We start from the raw sequence: 20,424 nt of genomic DNA on the forward strand, positions 1-20,424 counted from the left end.
TGTGGGATGCTAAACTACACCCTGAATCATGGAAAGCAAAACAAACAAACAAACAAACAATTATGGTCAGTCAAGCCTAGATGGAGTTCTGCTGTAATTTGTAGAATTCCAGTTGCTGAAAATGAGACTTTGTGAGTGGAATGGATGGTAATGATCCAATAAACAGAACATTCATGAACTTGGACCAGGCTGGGCAATAGAGGGAGCTATATTGAAAGCAGATCCTGCTATGAGTTTCCTTTTTAGAAATTCCAGGATGCACAGATTACCATTTCTGTACCACCAAATTCTGGGTTGGATATAAAGTCATAAACTTCATGGCTGGAGGACAGTGACCTAGAGACTCTGAGTTGTAAAACCAAAATGGCTTTGAACTTTTGGAGAGAGGAAAACCAAATGTTTGGTGGTGTGCATGTTGTCTGCAGGAAAGCAAATAAAAATGAGCAAACAAGCAACTCGCTGAACCTGCCTGGAGAAGAAATGGATTCCATGACAGCCCTTATTAGCAATTTTAAAACTGTGCACAATGCAATTGACATTCTCTTCAGGGAGCTTTCTTTATTTTCATATTTTGGTGAGTATAAAAAGTACCCATAGAAAAGGACTTCGTGGATTCTTTGTGTGTGTGTGTGTGTGTGTGTGTGTGTGTGTGTGTGTGTGTGTGTTTATTTATTTTGAGAGACAGAGCATGAGCAGGGGAGGGGCAGAGAGAAAGAGGGAGACACAGAATCTGAAACAGGCTCCAGTCTCTGAGCTGTCAGCACACAGCCCGACATGGGGCTCAAACCCACGAACCTTGAGATCATGACCTGAGCCGAAATCGGACGCTCAACCGACTGAGCCACCCAGGTGCCCCTAAAAAATTTTTTTAATGTTTATTTATTTTTGAGGGACAGAGAGAGACATGGCACAGTGGGGGAGGGGTAGAGAGAGAGAGGGAGACACAGAATCTGAAGCAGGCTCCAGGCTCTAAGCTGTCAGCACAGAGCCCGATTTGGGGCTCGAACTTATGAGCTATGAGATCATGACCTGAGCCGAAGTCGGACGCTCAACTGACTGAGCCACCCAGGCGCCCCCTCAAGGATTCATTCTTGACTGAAATCCTCCAAGTCTATTTTCACTCATACTGAAGCTTCCCATCATGAGGGTTTTCAACAGGAAGTGAGGTATGTGACACTGGAGTCAGACATTTAGTCAATGAATGTGTATTGGGTGGCCACTATGTGCCAAGCATCGGGAATACAGCAGCAAACAAAGGAGTCAGAAATCCCTATCCTAATAGTGCTGCCATCCTGTCTCTGTTACTTATCAGCTGTGTCTGCTTGGCCAAGTCTCGTAACCTCTCTGAGCCTCAGCTCATGACAAAATGATCACAGGATTGCACATAATTCCAGGCTTGCTGGAAAACTAAATGTCAGATTTTTCAGGGAGAGCATCAAGCCTAGGGTCTGGTGCTTAAGTGGCTTCTAGACACAGCAGTCAGTATTATGGCTCTTGCAGCCAGAAGGGGAGAAGGGAGTTCAGTTAGATTCAGGGAGGCTTCATTCTACAGGCAGAGGCTTTCAAGAAGGTGCAGGATGAGCAGGAGCATCTGAGAATAGTGGCTCACCTTCCCAATAAAGTCCTGCTTTTTTGCCTGCCCATCACCCGATTCCCCCAAGACTTCCCAGCTTCACCGGTGTGGGCAGCTGCTAGGCTGGTGACCTTGACCCGAGGGCCCTGCCTGCTGGTCTACATCCTCACACAGGGAGCCAGATTCCCTGTCAGACATTCAGCCCCCACTACTCTAGCCCCTTGGATATCCTCTGAGGTAACACGCGTGCCTCTATCCCAGCCTTGGGGCAGGGCAACTCTACCAGGCCCAAAGACATCCAGAGGGTGGTCAGCACAGATCTACCTGAAAGCAATTCACTCAGCACGTCCCAGGAGTCTGGAGACAGGGGTTCTTTGTCCTGCCTGCCTGTCTTCCCTCGTGCTCCTGAGCTGCTCATTTCCTACCTCTGAGTCAGGTTCTCCTTCACATACTGACGGGATGAGATCAGACAACCCTGGGCAGTCCCCCAGTTTTGGCATTCTACAAAGTACAACTATTCCTCTCATAGGACATCTGGCAGAGATTTGGAGCCAACCAAGCTTCAGATTGTCCAATATTACCTCCACTTTCTGAACTGTTTTTCTATCAGCAAAAATGGGGTTAATAATTCCTACCTTTAAATCAAGGCTGTGGACACAACAGAAAGAACATGAATCTTGAGTCAGACAGGCTTGAGTTTGAACACGGGCACTGCCATCTGCAAGGCAAGGCACTTCCTCTCTCTCTAGATGCCTCAGTTTCCTCATCTGTAAAACAGGCATATAGCATCTAGCTTGAAGAATTGTACGGGTGAGGCAAACCATGCATCATGCCTGCACATTGCACATGATCAATAATTGACAGCTCTTATTGTTACCGTGGATGTTATTTACTCTACAAATAAGTGCCTGATTAAAAGCTGATACTGCCCCTAATTTCCACCCCTGTGCTCACCCTCTCTAGGTCTTTGATGCCGGGGTTCCTCCTATCTTTAATCAGTGATGGGGCCTCTATGGCTGAAAGCTACATCCAGAGGGAGCTCAGTGGCCACACCAAATTCCTCTTGGGCTGGAGTCCATGGTCCATGCAGTGTTCCCTATTGAAAGGTGTGTCCTCAAATACACAGTACCCTACTTACCCTCTTCTCCTGGGATCCTAATTCTGGTTCATGCTTTTCAGCGAGTATGAAGCCACCCTTTCTTTGCGTGATTTGAGTCTGAAACTTACCCATTAGCTCACCTGTCACCACCTTCGTCCCCATGTGCTGCTGCACAGCTCTGACTGTCTATTCAGAAGAGCATGTGGCATGGACAAGAACCAGAATCTCTGAGTCTCAGAGTTGGAGGGGAATGAATGTTACTTAGTTGAAGCTCTCTTCTGGTGCTTGAAATTTCTCCACCCTACCCTTTGCTGAGAGTACATCCAGTCTATTCTTACTTGCCTCCAATGACGGGGAACTCACTAAATGCAAAAGTGGGTAATTTTATCATCCACCCACTGGTCAATTAGCCGCCTGGCTCACTTGAAAAAAAGGTCACTCAACAGCAACAAAAAAGCTTCTCATGGGTAAGCAATTTGTGAGTCGTAGTTCCAAAGAACAATACTGTTTTCTTGTCCACCCCTGTCCCCAACTCTGAACTTTGTGGCCACAAAAAAATGGAGATATGACATTTTCCTCTAGAATAACAAAAGTCTGTTAATGTGTCTCTTTTATTCACCCACCCGCTAGACATTCCCGTAAGGAATCTACTTTAGATGCCCACAGAGAATGTATTTTCAATTCTCAACATAATTAGCCAACTTCCAGAAGGAGAAGGAGAAGCATTTATGGGCATATCCTTGGCCAAATATCCTCTTCTACTTTCCAATAGGGAACCCAGAGCAGTTTTAGGACACAACTCAGGGGGTAACATTGTTTTCCTTGTATAGCTTCAGAAACCAAGGCAGAGAAGCGAAGGTCACCCAACAAATCAAGGGCAAAGGCATGCACTAAATCCCAGGAATCTGAGACCTCCCAGCATAGTAATTGATCCCCTAAGATAAATGTTTGTCTTGCTAACCAGGGAAATTTACTGTGGTCTTACAGAGGGATTCTTGAGGCTCAAAATCATAAACAGGGAAACAGGCCCTGGTAATAAGTTGAGTGATTAATTGGCAGAGAAAGCTTTCAAGGGGGAAAGGATCAATGAGCTGAGGAAAAATTAAACATCCTTTAGGAAGTTTTCCCAACTCCCTTACATTGTTTTAATTCTTCATGCTCAGTCTCTTCAATAAACATTTTTTGAAGTGGGTTTTCATTTTGATTCTCAGTTTTTGCTTTTTCAGTTATTTTTCTGGCAAGGTTATTTGATCACATCTCAGACTTAGATTATTTCTCAGGCTGAATTTAACTTGACTTTTGCCCGTTGAGGCAGAACCGGCTCTAGCTTATCGGAAGTAAATGGGACCAGGAGGCCATGGAATAATCAAAAACGTAATCAGAAATAACTGAGATATAGCACGCTCTGTTTCCATGCTGGTGAACGGGGGAACTAGTGTCGAGGTCACGGGACACAGGCGGTGTGACAGCTCTGAGGGAACCACTTGAGGAGTGGACGGACTCACAGCGGCTTCCCGCCCTTGAGGCAGCTCGTCAGCAGCAAGGTGAGAGCTTGGGCTTTGCACTGACACGTTGGTTCACCTTCCCAGCTGTCGGTGCTGGCTGTGTGACGGCAGCAGCTTGGGCAACCTCTCTGAACCTTGGTTTTCTCAGTCAGCTCTTGCTAATGCAGCAAGCTCCATTGGGAGTAGGGGCGGTAACTGACGTGTTAGTGTTTTCTCTGTGCCTTGTAGACACCTGGCACTCAGTCCGCATCCGCTAAATGAATGGATGGAACAAGGGTACCGTCACCAGTGCTGCCGGATTATTGTGGAGATTAAATGAGAAACTGTAAATAAAAGCTAGGACATTTTGGATGCTCCTTAAACAGTAGCTCTTACATTACCAGACTCTGAGTGTCAGGGCTGGAAAGGAGTCTGGGTGTTGAATTGTAGAGTCCCTTGCCCTACAGATGTGAAAACTGGGACTCATATATAGATCTGTTTACTTGTTCATGCATGTAACACAAGCCCCCCCCCAGGTGCCTGTAGATGTTAGGCACTGTACTGGGGGATGTATCAAGACCAAAAAAAAAAAAAAAAAATCTCTACACTTACAAAGTTTACATTCTAGTGGGAAGAGACAGTAAAGGAGAGGACAAATCCATAAACTGGGATAATTATACAGCTAACAAAATGCTATGAGAATAAGAAAGCAGGTACTGTGATAGACAGGGTCTGACAGTGGGGGGGCAGGGGGCTATGTTAGATGAGGTGACCAGCTGGGGCCTCTCTGATGAGGTAATGGAGGAGCAGAGACCTGAATGACAGGAAGGACAGAGTGGTACTAAATTTGGAAGCAAGTGTTCTGGAACACTGCTTCTTCCTTGGTTTATTTTGGTGTCTGCCCCCCCCCCCCAGGTCTTTTTTCAAGGGGAGGGGGAAGAACTTTTATTTTTGACATAATTTCAAACTTGCAGAAAAATTCCAAAATAGTGCAAGGAACTCTCATCTTCTAGATTCACCAATTATTTATATTTGTCCCACTCTCTCTCCTCTCTCTATATGAATATATAATATATACACATACTTTTACACATACACACATACTTTTTCAGAACTGTTTGAGAGTACATAATGCAAACATACTGCCCCATTACCCTATACTTCAGTGTGTATTTCCTAAAATAAGAACATTCTCTTACATAACCACCATCCGTATAAATCTTGTTGGTCGCTCCAACCTTTTGAAATTACACACATTTTTCTGGGTCCAGGATCACATGCTGCATGTAGTTCTCATGCCTCTTTAGTCTCCTTTAATCTGGAACAATTCCTTAGTTGCTGTCTTTCTTGACTTTGACATTCCTTAAGAGTGCAGGCCAGCTATTTTGTAGAACGCTCCTCTTGGGGTTCCTAGTGATTCTCGAGGAGTTGACTGAGGTAATGCCTTTTTGGCAGGAATGCCACAGAAGTAATGTCATGTCCTCCTCCGTGCATTGTTGCAGGAAGCATGTGGTGTCAGACTGTCTCGATATGGGTGATGTTAACTTTGACTGTTGGGTGAAGGTGGTCTCTGCCAGGTTTCTCCATATAAAGTTACTATCTTCCCCTCTGTATGTCATTTGTGGGGAGGTTACTTTTAAGGCATAAACATTCTGCTCCTCAAACTTTCACCCATTAGTTTTAGCATTCATGCATGATTTTCTTACTCCATCTTTTCTTTTCTACTTATTAGCTAACATTCTATTGCAAGGAAGACTTTTCTTTCTCTCTCACTTATTTATATGATAATCTATTTATTTATAACACTACAAACTCATCAGTTTTTATTTTATTCAACGGGTTATAATCCACTATTATCAGATTCTTCTCAGATTTGGCCAGTGGGAGGCCTTTTAAACTGACCCCTTTGTCTTTCTGACATGTCCCATCATCCTTCAAGAATACCCTTGCTTTCTGGCACTAGGTATTTCAGGCCTATCTTGCACTTTCCTGGCACTAGCCCTGGAATCAGCCTTCTCTCCAGTGAGCCCAGTTCCCATCGATATTAAATGGTATTTGGAATCCAAGATGTAGGTGCCAGGTGGGCTGCTGCTACCCGTGTTATTGCTTCTAGACTCTCTCAGGGGATAGAGCTAGAAGGCTTCTCAAATTTTAACATGCCTATGAGTCACTGGGGATAACATTAAAAGTACAGATTCTGATCCCGTTGGTCAGGTTATGAGCTGGGATGGTATCAGAAATTCAGCTTTTCTAACAAGCTTCCAGGTGATGCTGACACAGCTGGTCCATAAGCCACATCTTGAGCTCCAAGAATGTAGGGCAATGGTTCTCAAACTGAGGCATGCATTGGAATCACCTGCAGGGCTTGTTAAAATAAGTATTCCTGGGCTCTACTCTCCAGGTTTCTCGTTCCTGAAGTGGGGATTGAGAATTTGCATTTCTAACAAGTTCCCAGCTGATGCTACTAGTGCTGACCTGGGACACTTTGAGAACTACTAATTTAGGACATTTGTTCCCAAAGGTGGCTACGCATTGGAATTCCCAGGTTGTTTTGTTTTTGTTCTTTGTTTTTCAGTACTGATCCTTAAGCCCCCAAAGATTATGATTTAATTGGTATAGGATGTGGCCTGGACATTTAGAATGTTATGAGTTCTGTACGTGGTCAACTGCTCAGCACGAGTCGAGAAGATTGTTGGAGGAAGGAACACAAAACCTTTAAGAAGGAATGAGCTTGACATTTTAAAAAATGTTTATTATTTATTTCTAAGAGTTAGAGGGAGAGAGAGCATGCGGGGAAGGGGGTAGAGAAAGAGAGGGAGACAGAGGATCCAAAGCGGGCTCTGCACTGACAGCAGAGAGCCTGATGTAGGGGTAGAACTCATGAAACCTGGATCATGATCTAAGCCAAAGTCGGCCACTTAACCAACTAAGCCACCCAGGTGCCCCTTGACATTTCTGAGGGCCATCAAGGAGGCAGGCCAGTGTGGCTGGGCAGAAGGAGATGAGGTCAGAGAGATAGGCAGGGATGGGATTAGAAGGGGATGAGATGGGTCAGGCATGTAAAGGTTTCTATGGTGGAAAGGGAAGCCACTGGAGTCTTTGAGGAAGGACGATGTGACCCGAATGCCTTAATTATGACCCTCATCCAACAGTCTTGAGGCCAGATCTCCAGCCAGGCCGTTCTACCCAAAGGAGTTTGGATTGTGACAAAGTATGAAATGGCTTCACAGGTTTCTCTAAGTGCCGCCCCCCTCCCCTCCCCCCCCCCCACATATTTTAAGTACTGTCCATGGATTTTGTTTAGAATTACTGTTCAAGGCTTTGAAATCCTTGAAAGGTAAGTTTAGGCACAGTAATAAAGTTTTATGTCATGGGAGAAGGACTTGGCTGATAGGGGACATCTCTAATTACTGAAAAGACATCTAAGAGTGCTTTAAGAAAACTAATATATGTTGCAGAATAATGTGAATACACCTAACACTACTGCTTAAAAGTGAAGATGGTAAATTTTATATTAATGTTTTTTATCACAATTTTTTAAAAGGATAATATTCATCATACATGTGAAAGACAAATCTGCAAAGCACTGAATTCTTCAATTTGTTAACTTGTTATTTGTTCTTCAGGAAAGTTACCATGGGTATTTCACTACCATATGGAAAAACTATATAATACCATTAAGAATACTAAAGAGTTTAAGCCAAGAATGACAAAAAGATAAAAGAACAATGTATAAAACCATGAACTTGGGAGATGAACAAAGTTGGGAAAAACTACTCATTTTAACACAAAGATTCTTGACGTGAGGGTTTTGTATCAGGTTGACCTAAGTAATAGTGTCCCTCTAGGGCACTAAAAACATGATTCACTTGACACGTAGCATTGTAGAAACAGAACTAGCCTCCAGAGAGAGGACGGCGAGAGGCCTTCTGAGATGTCAATTCCAACAAAGTGATAATAACTTGGAGATTTTGCTTATCTGCTCTATCCCCTCAAGGCCATTGCACAATATGAGTGTGCTTGGATTGGACAGGATTCCTGTGACACGATTCACATTCTATTTTGATTCTGGCAGTTGGTAACCTTTCTTCTAGGAAATGGAAAAAAACCTGTTGGTGATATTCTGTTGTCCCGAGCATGTGAGGGCAACAAGTCTGCCCAGGGCAAACCGAGCAGAGGCCAGTGTGGCCCCTGGGTAATTTTTAGCAACACTTCCAGGCCTGATATTTGGTGGTGGCCTGCAACTAGCCCTGTCAGCCTGCCATGGAGATGACCTGCCCTTTCCCTCGGTTATTTGAGCCCTGGGTTTTTCCTGGGCAGGAGCTGACAGTGATGTCATCATCTCGTGATGTTGTTGGGTGACCTTGTTCACGGAGCTGGTTCCACTCTTTTCTCTTATACCCTAAAGTTGAACTGTGAAAAACAGTCTTGAGAACCAAGGACGAGGAGGGTCTAGACTCTGCTAAAGGGAAGCACCCCCCGCCCCCCGCCCCAGTCCTTCGCACCTGATTTCCAAACCCTTATCATGATTAGCTTTTATTTGACCCAGTTTCTAGCAATCCTCAGCCTGGAAAAGCCATAAAGGAAAAACAATGTGAGAAGAGATCAATAAGATTAGTTTTTAAATGTAATGGACTCAGCAAGGCAGAAACTATGGACTCATAAAGAACGACTTTGATCCTTGTAATAAAGGCAGGTAAGTATTTACAAGGGGTCTTTTTGCACTGTGGACCAACCACAGAGGTCCGAAAGGCAGTTAGGAGAAAGGAAGCACATTATGTGGAGCCGCTGGTTTAATGAAATGAAACAATGATACGTGAACTCCTACTGCATGCCAGGCCCTGAGCGAGGACACCTTGGAAGCCTCAGCCCTTCTGCAGCAGGTGGGCAGTGCCACCAACCCCATTTCACGGAGGAGGAAATAGGATCAGAGAGGCCAAGTCTGTTATTCAACTAGTAAGTAGTGGTACTGGAATATGAACACAAAGTTTCTTGACTCCAAATCTGTACTCTTTACCTAGCACACACAATTGTTGGCTCTCAGATACTGTCACCAAGAGTCTTCCAGAACTCCAAACTCGGGCTCTTTTCATGAGTAACAGAATTACCCCAGGCCTTGCCCCACCACAACAGGTCTGAACTGAAAGGACATTGCAAAGAGGCTTTGAGCAGGTAAGCGAATCTGCTCTATGGAGTGGCGGCATCCGGCCTCAAACCCTGACCAAAGTGCTCTCCGGCCACCAGTCAACTGCACGCGAAGGACAGAGTGCTGACAAAAGCCATCTAGTCTGGAATGTGGCCTTGTCGACAATCTCCTTTTAGCTCCACAGGATGTGGGCACAATTAGAAGGGCATTTTACCTTACAACTTGCTCCCTGGGGCCTAAACAGCATGTTGTTTTCTTTTCTTCTTTGCTCCTGGCAGCAACAGATACTGTTGGGCTGGAATTCCACAAACTGTTTAGATTTAAGAAAATAAATGATACAGACTTTTCTGGCCAATACTAACATACATGGCAAACCCAAGGAAAATTTCAAGTTGAAAAGCAAAGAGCACAGCGCCACCTGGTGTTGACAATGAAGACGCATAAGTTTAGGTGCCCTCACCGAGCTAGAAGCAGCTTTACTAGCGCGAGCCTGGCAGGGGTAAAACTTACCCCTGCATTTCCCTTCAGGTGAGGAATTGAGCCCCAAAGGGCTGAGAGGCTTGCCAAAATTCACCAAACATGAGATGAGAAAGCTGAGTCCTGACCATTTGGTTTCCAACTCTGTGTCATTTCCACCCAGCCCAAGTGAGGGGAAGAGAGCAGTTCTTTTGCCCTTGGTGAACATGGGATACTAGCTCGTCCTGGGTCTAAATGGCAGCTGGTACTCAGAAGGAAGAGCCCTTCCTTTGCAAAGGGGAGTGACCTTTCCGGCAGGGATGACCTCCCACTAGAACTTGCCTCATGCAAAGATCCCCTTCATCCCTCTGCAGGAGAGAAGAAAAGCACAAGAAGCGCCCGAAGCACAGCCCCTGTTCCTGCGCTCCGTGGATGTGGAGTGCCCGCCAGGCTATACAGTCAGCACCCTCTGTAGCCAGGCGCAAACAGCAGCTGCTCCACTGTCCTCTGCCAGCCCACAAGAGGAAAGGCAAAACTTGCATAAGGTGGCTCCTTCAGACAGAGGCAGCACTCTGAACCAAGATGAGTGGGAACCATCCCAATAAACACTTTTTTTTTATAAGAAAAAAAGTAAAAGAAAAAGGAAGTGAAATAGCATGTGATCAGAAGTAAGGGGACTGTGTAGCTACACGAACTACACCTTGCATAACTCCAGGGACTGCAGCACAAAGTGGCTCCAATTTAGGTTTTAGAACTAGATTGGCTTGGCCTTTTCCTCCCCACGTGTACAATGAAGATGCTGACTTACACCTGGACCACTGAGGTCTCTGGGATCCGATGGCCCTCCGGCCTCCTCTCCTTGGCTCACTCTCCTCTAGCCCACTGGCCTCCTTGCTGACCCTTGACTGGGTGAAACTGCTCTTACTTCAGAGCCTCTGCACAAGTTCCAACTGCCTGGACAAATGCTGTTTTGCCAATTCCCAACAGGACCGTCTCCCTCCAGCTCTTTAGATGTCTGCTCAAACGTTACTTCTTTGGACACACTTTCCCTGAGCCCTTCTGGTGTTCCTCCTTCTCTCTTGCCGCTGTCATGCCCCATCACCTTACCCTCCATGTCCATAGTACTTAGCATTGTGGATTCCCTTTGTTTTGTTCAGTCCTCTATTTACATGGCCTGGCACTCAGTAGATGTTTGATCACAATTTTTAATTGATTGAATTAAATTATTTCACATCTCCTGAAAAGTACTTAGGGAGAAAAAGAGCAGGGATACTTGGAATAAGATGAATGAGTGATGAACTGGCCTCCAATACTGCATCCACTTCTGTGACTTGTGCAACTGGTGCCCGTGATGTGTCAGTAACATTCCAGACACTATCCTAGGCTGTTTATACAAATGCTTTCCAATCCTTACTGCTGACCTTAAGGCAGATGTAATTTGCCCAGCTGGTACATGGCACAGCTGGGATTTGAAGCCAGGTTCATGACTCCACACTTCCAGACTTTATGGTCCGTTTTCCAACTCACCAAGGGCAACACTGTGGAGGTCCTGTCAACACCCAGAGCCCAGATCCCCACAGTCCTGTAGGTGGGTGGGAGGGGAGGCAAGAAAAAAAAAAAATTCCTTTGGAGTAATCAGTATCAGGAACTACAGTGGGGTGTGTTGCTTCCAAACCTAGCAAGCTTCTAGAAGCAGCCAAGAAAAGAAGAATCTACATGCTCTGGGTATTAAGAGTGAGCAATGGATCTAAAAGGAATTTAAAACACTTGGCTTTGGCTTCCTCATTTCTTGGTGCTGGTTTTCTGTTAGGTATCTACAGCTAGTACATATTGCTATTCTCAGGTAAATGGTAATGGAGACAAGATGGCTAGAAGGGCAGAAAAGTGGGAAGTATTGTCCAATTTATAGGGAAGATACCACAAGTATCTGGAAAACAATGTGCAAAGTTCACCTTGGAAGTATCATTTGGATAAAGAAGTGTGTGTGTAAATACATGGGTGTGTATGCATGTGTGTATGGATATTGTTCAGCCATAAGAAGGAAATCTTGTCATTTGCAACATGGATGGACCTTGGGGGAGTTACGCTAAGTGAAATACACCAAAGACAAACACTCCATGGCTACCACTTATATGTGGAACCTGAAAGGAGAAAAGAAAAGAAAAGAAAAGAAAAGAAAAGAAAAGAAAAGAAAGAGAAAAGTCAAACCTTTAGATAATAGAAAGGTGGTTGGCAGGGGCCGGGGTGGGGGAAACAGGGAGAGGTTGGTAAGAGTACAAACTTTCAGGTATAAGATGAGTAAGGCCTGAGGATCTAAAGTAAAACATGGTGGCTATAGTTGATAACATGACATTGTATAACTGAAACTTGACTCAGTAGAACTTAAAAGTTCTTACAAAAAAAAAAAAGATAAATATGTGAGGTCATGGATGTATTACTTATCTAGGTGGTGAGAATCCTTTCACAACTTATACATAAATCACCACAGTGCACGCTTTAAGTGTCTTGTAATTTTTTCAATTACATTTTCATAAAGCTGGAGGAAAAAGTACTACTTGCCCCTCCACAGTGTTGTTACTGGTTTTCCTGTGGTTCAATTACTCACTCAGCATTTACTGAGGACAAACTCTTGGCCAGGCCCCATGCCAGAGGTGGTGAGTGCCCGATCCCTGCTCATAAGCAGGAACTTGTCTGGCGGGGCTCAGTGTTCTTCACTCACCTCAAGCAAGTAACCTGTCTGCCTCTGAGCTCCACAGACCCCAATACCCACTCTCAGCCTCATCCCTTCCTGTGTGGCAGGTCCCAAACCTAACTCCCACAGGAGACTCCAGCTGCCATCAGGCCCCCTCAGGGAACAAGTCTAAGCTCCACCCACACTGACTCCTCCTCGGGATTCTCCAGGACCTCCAACTAGATTCCAGAGTAATGGCTTCAAATCATACAGTCTCCACTATAAGGTGTGTTTCAAGAAGTTTTACCAATAATCAAGTAAATCAAAGGAGTTTTCTATCAACCAGGAGGCTCCAAGTTCAATGTCAGGCACCTTTTGTCTGCAGTTCCCACTCACCCCTTCCTCTGGTTCCCTTTAGAGAACGACTCCCCCCCCCCCCCCCCCCAAACCCCAAGCTCAAACCATATGGCTCAGGTGGGGAAAATCTGGCTTAGTTTCAGGAGGGACATGTGGCTCAGGCCTGGCCAATCAGAGCCTTACGTTCTCATAGCCCTAATGACTGGCCAGGGACCAGCACACAAACCAATCTCAAGGGAGAGCACTGCCATTGGCAGGTCGGTTGTTAAGCCTGGATCTGCTACAGGGGAGGGCTTGCCCACATAGTTGAGTGGAGCTGGGTGACAGAAACACCAACTGAGCCTCTTGATCCTGCCAGGATGAATCCCGGAATTTTTAGTTCCTTTCCCTGTCCAATACAGAGGAGTATTGCTCTACAGGTGACAATTGCTCACAGTGGAACATTCCTCTCATTCTGGCTACAGGCTAAGAACACTGTGGGCAATAGGTGTTATTTATAATAAAAGGGTGTATGGAACCAGTTACTCTCTTGGTGTACAGAAAGATAATACCTTGAGTTTATGTAGATCTTTAAAAGTCACTATTGGAGATGTGTGAAAATTTGTAGCTGATGATTTTAGTCTAAATTGAGATACTCAAGTTACTTGGGTTTCAGTTTGGGCACATTTTGTCTGAAAGAGAAATGCGTAATCCTAAATTTTGTCAGTCCACCCTCCTTTGTATGAGGCAAGAATTCATAACACTCTCTTTCAGGAAACCACCAAGACAGGGATCTAGGTATGGCATCTGCTTGAGAGGCTTCCAAAGGAGATGGTCAAGAGGCTCGGCTTGAGCTATGTGACACCACATTGCAGAAGCCTCATCACCAGCTCCAGTGACCACGGCCGTCCAGCTGGCTGGAGCTCCAAGTGCTATGCAGCCTAGGAGTCCAAGGCATGGCTCCAAGGTGCCCTCTGACTGCATAAGCCCTCAGAGGGCAGCCCTGTGCAGCCCTGTAGAGGAAGCCTTGAGGTGGAGGGCTGTGGCAGGATGCTGCCTGAGCTGCCCGGGTGCAGACTGAGTCCCAGCTCCAACCCTCCAGGCAGGTAGCCTAAACCACAGAAGGGCTCACAAAACCCACTCTGCTTCCTCCTCCTCCGTCTGGTAACGTGCAAATGGTTATCCTGCAGCTGATCTTTTATTGCCCTTCTTCCTGTATCTTAACAGCTAGGAGCTAAGTGGACATTTGTATGTCACATCAGTTTTATGGGCACACGAAATCAACTGTGTCAGATTTTAAGGGCCACGGTTTTTAGAAACCTACGTGTGTACACAACAGCCCTCACACCAAAAGTTCTAGTGTAAAAAAAGTTCTATCACTTCTAGGAGAAAAAAGAGAAAGATGGCCAAGAATAAAGTAGTATCCAGGAACTAACCATGGATATTGGAAGCCACTAAAAATAAAACACAAGCTCAGGAAGAACTGGAGGGTGTGGCCGAGCAAGAGGGCCAGATGCTCCAGTCACCCTGTGGCTGTGGGAGACATTAGGAGCAGTGCACTACCCTGAGCCAGAGTCTCCACAGCACGCCCGTCTCCGCACACACACACACACAGGTAGGAGTCCAGCAGATTCACATCCCACCGTCTAGTGCTAGCTGTGGGGCCACAGGCAAGCAATGCAAGCTCTCGGAGCTTTGGTTTGAAGAGCTATTGTTGGGATTGAAGAGGGATATACATACAAGCTGCTTCTGCCTGATGCCCCTTTATGGCAATCATTACTGTGCAGTGTCACCAGCAGCAGCATCTAGGCCAAGAGTTTTACTTGGAAACGGTGATCCAAAGTATCTGCCATTCGCCACCACAGAACCACAGGTCCTATTTTTCCAATATTGAACGGGTTGATGTAAACAGGTTACCCTCTGGGACTACTGAGACCTAAGGACAAAGTGTGGGGATGAGCAAAAGCGAAGGAAGGTTCTCTCCTGTCTCCTCACAGAAGATAAAACCTGGCAGCTTGCTCACACTCGTCTTCCTCTTCTCCATTAACTTGCAGGGACAGGTACAATAAACAATGAAAACGAAACCTTTTTGCAGTGTTCACCGGAAACATCTTTCTTGCACATGGCTGAAAATACTGTGCATACGTTAGCATATTGTGCTTGATGATGGACTAACAAACACATTCAGCATATTCACAGGCAAGCTATCCACACATCAGACTTTCTACATTTCAAAATGGTACAACCTACTTGGTAGAGCACGTCAGGTTCTAAGTCCTGTCTAAATAAAGTCTGAGAAACTGCCACACATACATGTACTTTCCTCTCTCTTTCAAGCATTAAGTGCTGACTGACTGAAGCTAGAAATAAAAAGAGCTTTGCTTTTAAGCCACTGTGTTTTATTGTGCTACTGAGATATGTTGCTGAAGACCTCTCGTCACGAATGGCCCGTGATCCAAGAGTGGAAATACGTTGAGTCATTAAATATGTGTGGCATTGGTAGATATGACGAGGCTGAACCACACAGGTATGTAACCTCTGAAGCCTGACCTTAGAGATAAATCGGACCAAGCAGAAGTAACAGAAATCATGCTTCATATTCATGGCAGTGTTAACATCTACAATGTCACAGTTCCACCACCACCACCACCACCACCACCACCACCACCACCACCACCACCACCACCCACCCACCCTGTTCTTTGGGCACTCTTTTTTGTGCTCTTATGGCATCCTGTACATGCATTATTCTATCTATCTCCCTGGCCTGCAACTGTTGGTTTAAAGAACTGCCTTCCCAGAGGATTTGAAGGAAGTATGCATATTGGCAAAACTAATTTTCAGTGGTCCACCTGGTGCCTCAAACCTAGGAGATGCACAGATGAGTGTATACAAGTAAAGTCAACGTAAGATGTGTGTTTAAAGAGTTCGCATTAAAAAAAATTAAAAAAGGAAACATCAAATTCAATTTAAAGGAAAAAAAAAACAGAAACTGTCTGAGAAAACAACAGCAAATCAACTCCTGAAAAAGAGTTCTGCATCTTGGTGATCACATTTATTGAAAGGGTTGGAAAAAATAAAAATACTCTTTAGCTTAAGAATTTTTGAGTTATCTGCAAATCAACTCATTTCAGGAGTGCAAGAATCCTTGGTCATTTCTTAATGTCGAAATTAACGCAGGTTTCTCTTTTGAGTGTCTTCTACATTTAAAGAGGCAATCATACAAAGTCTCCTATATTCCATAACACGATAAATTCTTTGTTTCAGCCAACTCTTAATGGAGGGGCAACTAGAACAACACCATCTCCCCGGACAAAGAGCATCGGAATATTCCGTTTTGTTGACTGGAAGAGGAAAAAAAAAACAAAACACAACACATTTATACAAATATGTAGTAGTATTATTTATTTTTTGAGAAACTGACAACAACAAAACCCACACAGACGCATCATAACACAACTGATTTAAAAACCTCATCACTCACTTACCTTTGTAGCACAAAGAACCACTTTATTAACTGTTTACTTTTCCAGGATGTCAATAATTGGGGCAAAGATTAGAGCATTCACCAAAACCCACGTTCCTCCTCTTCCTACCACAGAGCTAGACTACATTACTCACACTTCCTCACAACCTGGTGCAGCCGGGACTGGGTTTTGACCAATGGGAAGTGAAAAGAAGTGACTGACTGACCCATAAGCCTCCCACGAATGCCCCTCTATGGTCTTCCTCCCATGACTAGCCGGACTCAGATAATGAACTCTGGAGACGGCAGAGCCGTAAGACAGAGGAAGCCTGGGCCCTTGATTAAGTACCTGGAAGAAAGCTATCATGCTGAACTAAAACTCCACTCAGGACTGTTATGTGGGTGAGAAATAAAATTCTGCTGCTGTACTGAGCCGCTACATGTTGCTCCTGTGTCCTACTACTGCGCTCACATATGTGGAACGAATACCTTGGGGCACTAGCCTATAGGTGGAGCCTTAGGCAGTAAGGAAACAGACAATGGAATACAAATATTTGAAATCCTCTTATGCCTGAAGAAAACATTAGGTAAAAATGTTGCCTGCAAAGGCTTGGAAGGTAGCCCAAGGGCCTCCCTAACCTACAGGTTCTAGGGAAAGAGGTTGGAACAAGCCAAATGTTAGTTGCTATTAACCTGATACATTCAGCAAGGCAGTAAGAGATGAGCCCAGGTAAGAACTAGCTGGTTTTCAAGCAGAGATCACAAGAAATAGGACTCACAGGGTTTGAAAAGCCAACAGTTTTTAGATCCCAAACTATAGACAATGAACAGGCACAAAAGCTTTGCAGACTGAAGCCCAGCAAACCTTCTCAGTTAAACAAACTCAGCCCTGAGGCAAGAATTAGTTTAAGTGTGCTGCTTTCCCACCCAAATTTACTTTAGCAAATGGCCTAAGGGTGGGAAGAACAGTGGGAAGGAACTAAAATAAATAAAGGCATCTATAGGCTATGTGTAGGCAAGAATGTTGAGGTTACTGGCCCATAGAATTAATTGGAAATGAACAGATCAGATGCACACAAAGTCCTAAGCTTTTAAAGAAATTGCATGCAAAGAAACAGCCTGGCTAAAAAAGCTTTTGACTATTTTTCAGTCTTCCAGCATAAGAAGTACTTGGCTGTGAAAGCTGAAGCCCCCATTTAGGGTCGCCAGATTTACCAAATAAAAATATAGAGTGCTCAATTACATTTGAATTCTAGATAAATAGAAGAAAAAAAATTTTTTTTTTTTTTTGGTCTAAGTATGTCCCAAATAGTACATGGGACAGACTTGACCTAAAAGCCATTACTTCAAATCCTAGGACAGGGAACATTCACACCTCCCCAGGGGATTCTGCTGTATGTTTCCATTCTTCCCTTTTCCGAAGGCAGGTTTTGTTTGTTTGTTTTTGGTGAAAATTCTGTCCCTGTTCCGCTATAATAGCTGTGGGAGGGGCAATAGTAATTAATTCCTCCTTTTCAGGTTCTAGGAATCTATACCACAAGTGACCACATGTGGATCTGACAGAGAGAACAAAAATATTAGTAACAGTTGTCATAGAGAGCAAGATGCAGTAATGACACACTGGAATCAACGTGAAGAATCAACTGAATTAGTTACTCATCAGTGTGACTGAAAGAGAGAAGTCCAAGAAAATTCTGAGATTTATGGTCTAAACAACAGAAAATCATGCACTGAGGATAGGGAACTGAGAATGATCTCATTTTGAAGGTGAAGAACACCTTCAAAGGAATTTACTTTTAGATGTACTGAGTTCAAGATAATATCCAATGTGAAAATATTTTCAATTAGAATACTGGGTATGAAAGAGTGAAGCTCAGAAAAGGAAACAAACTGGAGACACAGACTGATCCACAATCATGACAGCTTCCAGTCACCACATGCCATGGCTTTACACATACCAAGTTCAGTGCCTCCTGTTATAATCCTGGGAGGCAGGCACAGTTACTGTCATCTTACAAAAGAGGTCCCCTAAGGCTTAGGAAGTTTCTATAACTTGCTCAAGGTCATGAAACTAACCAGTAGTAGCAAAAATGTGAGCCCAGATCTGTGAAGAGCTCAAGCTTTGGTGCTGTACTGATTACTGTTACAGACTCCTAGTTACTAAATGACATCACACCTCTGAGGGGAAAAAGAGACACATAGGTTAAAAAATTCAAAACCCATGTTCAGAAGGAGAAAGAAAATTTGCAAAGGAGTCAGCAGTCGTTGAAGACAGAAGGAAAGCCAGGATAAAGCAGAAATACAAAAACCATAAAAGACTAACAGATGAACACTTACTATGTGCCTGTCACTAACCTGAAGGCTTTTCATGTAAACTCTCAGTGAATCCTAAATAGCTGTATAAAGTGGGTCCTACTACCATCCCCATTTTACAGACAAGGAGACTTAGTCACAGACACATTGCGTAGTTTGATACAATTAAATAGCTGGCAAGCAAGGGAGTCAAGATTTAATTCCAGTCCTGCAATCTGAGTCTATATTTTAAACCACTATAATCTAGAAGGGTCAAAGACTGGCTTTTCAAATACTTAAAAGACATAGGTGATTTCCTTCTTTTTTTCTTCACATTGAACAATGAAATGTGCCAACATTCAGAAGATCTGCATAGCTCCACGAACTAATATTTTCCAAATGACCAGTGCTTGATGTCACAGAATCACACAACATAAAAGATCCATTAAAAGGACAAGGTAGTGGGGCACCTGAAAGTTGCCCTGGGTGGCTCGGTCGGTTAAGCATCCAACTTTGGCTCAGGTCATGATCTCACAGTTTGTGAGTTTAAGCCCCATGTCGGGCTCTATGCTGACAGCTCAGAGCCTGGAGCCTGCTTTGGATTCTGTGTCTCCCTCTCTCTCTGACCCTCCCCCATTTGCACGGTCTCTCTCACTCAAAAATAAATAAACATTAAAAAAAAAAAAAAAAAAACAAGGCAGACCAATGAATTTGCATATAGTAAGAGCATGAAAAGTTCAATGATGTGGTCTCAGATTCCACACTGCAATTAACCTTTAAGAAACTACCACTTGTTGAGTTTTAATGTAGCATCAAACGTGAATACCCACAAAAAATACTCCTCCCTTTTGTAACTACCTGTGAGGAAGGATTCTCAACTATGACATATCATAACAGATTACATGCAGAAAAAGATGTGAGAACCTAGATTTCAGTTAAGCCAGGCATTAAAGAAATCTGCAAAAAGGTAAAACAAAGACGCCTCTAAGTATTTTGTCCTGTAGTTGATGTTACTTAAATCAACATGTAATAGGCTCACTATTACGGAGTTAGTGTTTTTAAAATTTCTCCGTTTTAGTTTTTATTAAGTATTGATAGCTTAAATTCACATCAAACAAGGAACACTGTCCAGCATTACTCTTACAGACTAACACACATGAGCATCTTAAACTGACATGTATCAGTGAATCCTGGCAACTGGATGAGGTAAGTGTTAGTATTCTTGCCTAACAATGAGGAACTTAAATCTGCCAATTCACTGGCCCAACATAACCCAGGTGGGACATGGCCAAAACAGCACTATAAATTAGGTCCGTCTGACCCTAAAGTCTTTGCTTTTGATTGCTATACTTTACCGGGTCCACAAGTAGGTGTCAAATCATGATGGGCTTTTTATAAATAAGTGTTACGCTGTTGGATGTTGAGAACATTTGACATTTTAAAAGTGAAGAACAGAATTCCATGACTTACTTTATATATCTCCTCATAGGTTTCCTCATCAATTTCTATGGTAGTCACAGTCTCTTCCACATCTCCCAATATCATATTTAAATGCTGATCATAAGCCTGCAGTGGAAAGGTGAGCGATCAAGAAACTTAATCATCAAATAAAGGAACAATGAACAGAGCTTATGCACAATACTTATATCACACACTTTTATACACAAATCAAAAATAATTCTGCTGTGCTAATAAGCTGTTTCTTCACAAATTATTTCCAGTGACAAGTTAACTGACCTGATAAAAATACAAAGCTGTTTATATGGCCTAAAATGAATTTACTCAAAATAATTTGAAATTATTACTTTTTTAAAGCGTCTACCCTATTGGTCATCCAAGACAGTCACATCATTTATAATATTTATGAGAAAAAGCAAATTCATCACTTTTCAGTAGACTTC

General features: G+C 43.7%; 1 protein-coding gene across 5 annotated transcripts in view; it reads right to left on the reverse strand.

Moving 5' to 3' along the window:
* The window catches only part of LSM3 (LSM3 homolog, U6 small nuclear RNA and mRNA degradation associated), a 64,287-nt gene that overhangs the window by 38,918 nt on the left and 4,945 nt on the right, over positions 1-20,424 (reverse strand). For 4 of the 5 annotated variants that reach the window (XR_006195582.1, XM_042911736.1, XM_042911726.1 and 1 more), the window contains exons 3-4: positions 19,994-20,089; positions 2,209-2,340 (exon numbers count right to left, since the gene is read on the reverse strand). Coding sequence is in view for 4 of the 5 variants with exons in the window: in XM_042911736.1 (XP_042767670.1) it covers positions 2,209-2,340; positions 19,994-20,089 (228 nt within the window). In the remaining variant the exon portion in view is untranslated. Of the gene's footprint in view, positions 1-2,208; positions 2,341-15,780; positions 16,110-19,993; positions 20,090-20,424 lie in introns of those variants that run through there. The other variant, XM_042911758.1, reaches the window with a different exon arrangement.

Source organism: Panthera leo, chromosome A2 (assembly GCF_018350215.1).
Source record: "Panthera leo isolate Ple1 chromosome A2, P.leo_Ple1_pat1.1, whole genome shotgun sequence".
In the NCBI taxonomy this organism is placed as follows: domain Eukaryota; kingdom Metazoa; phylum Chordata; class Mammalia; order Carnivora; family Felidae; genus Panthera; species Panthera leo.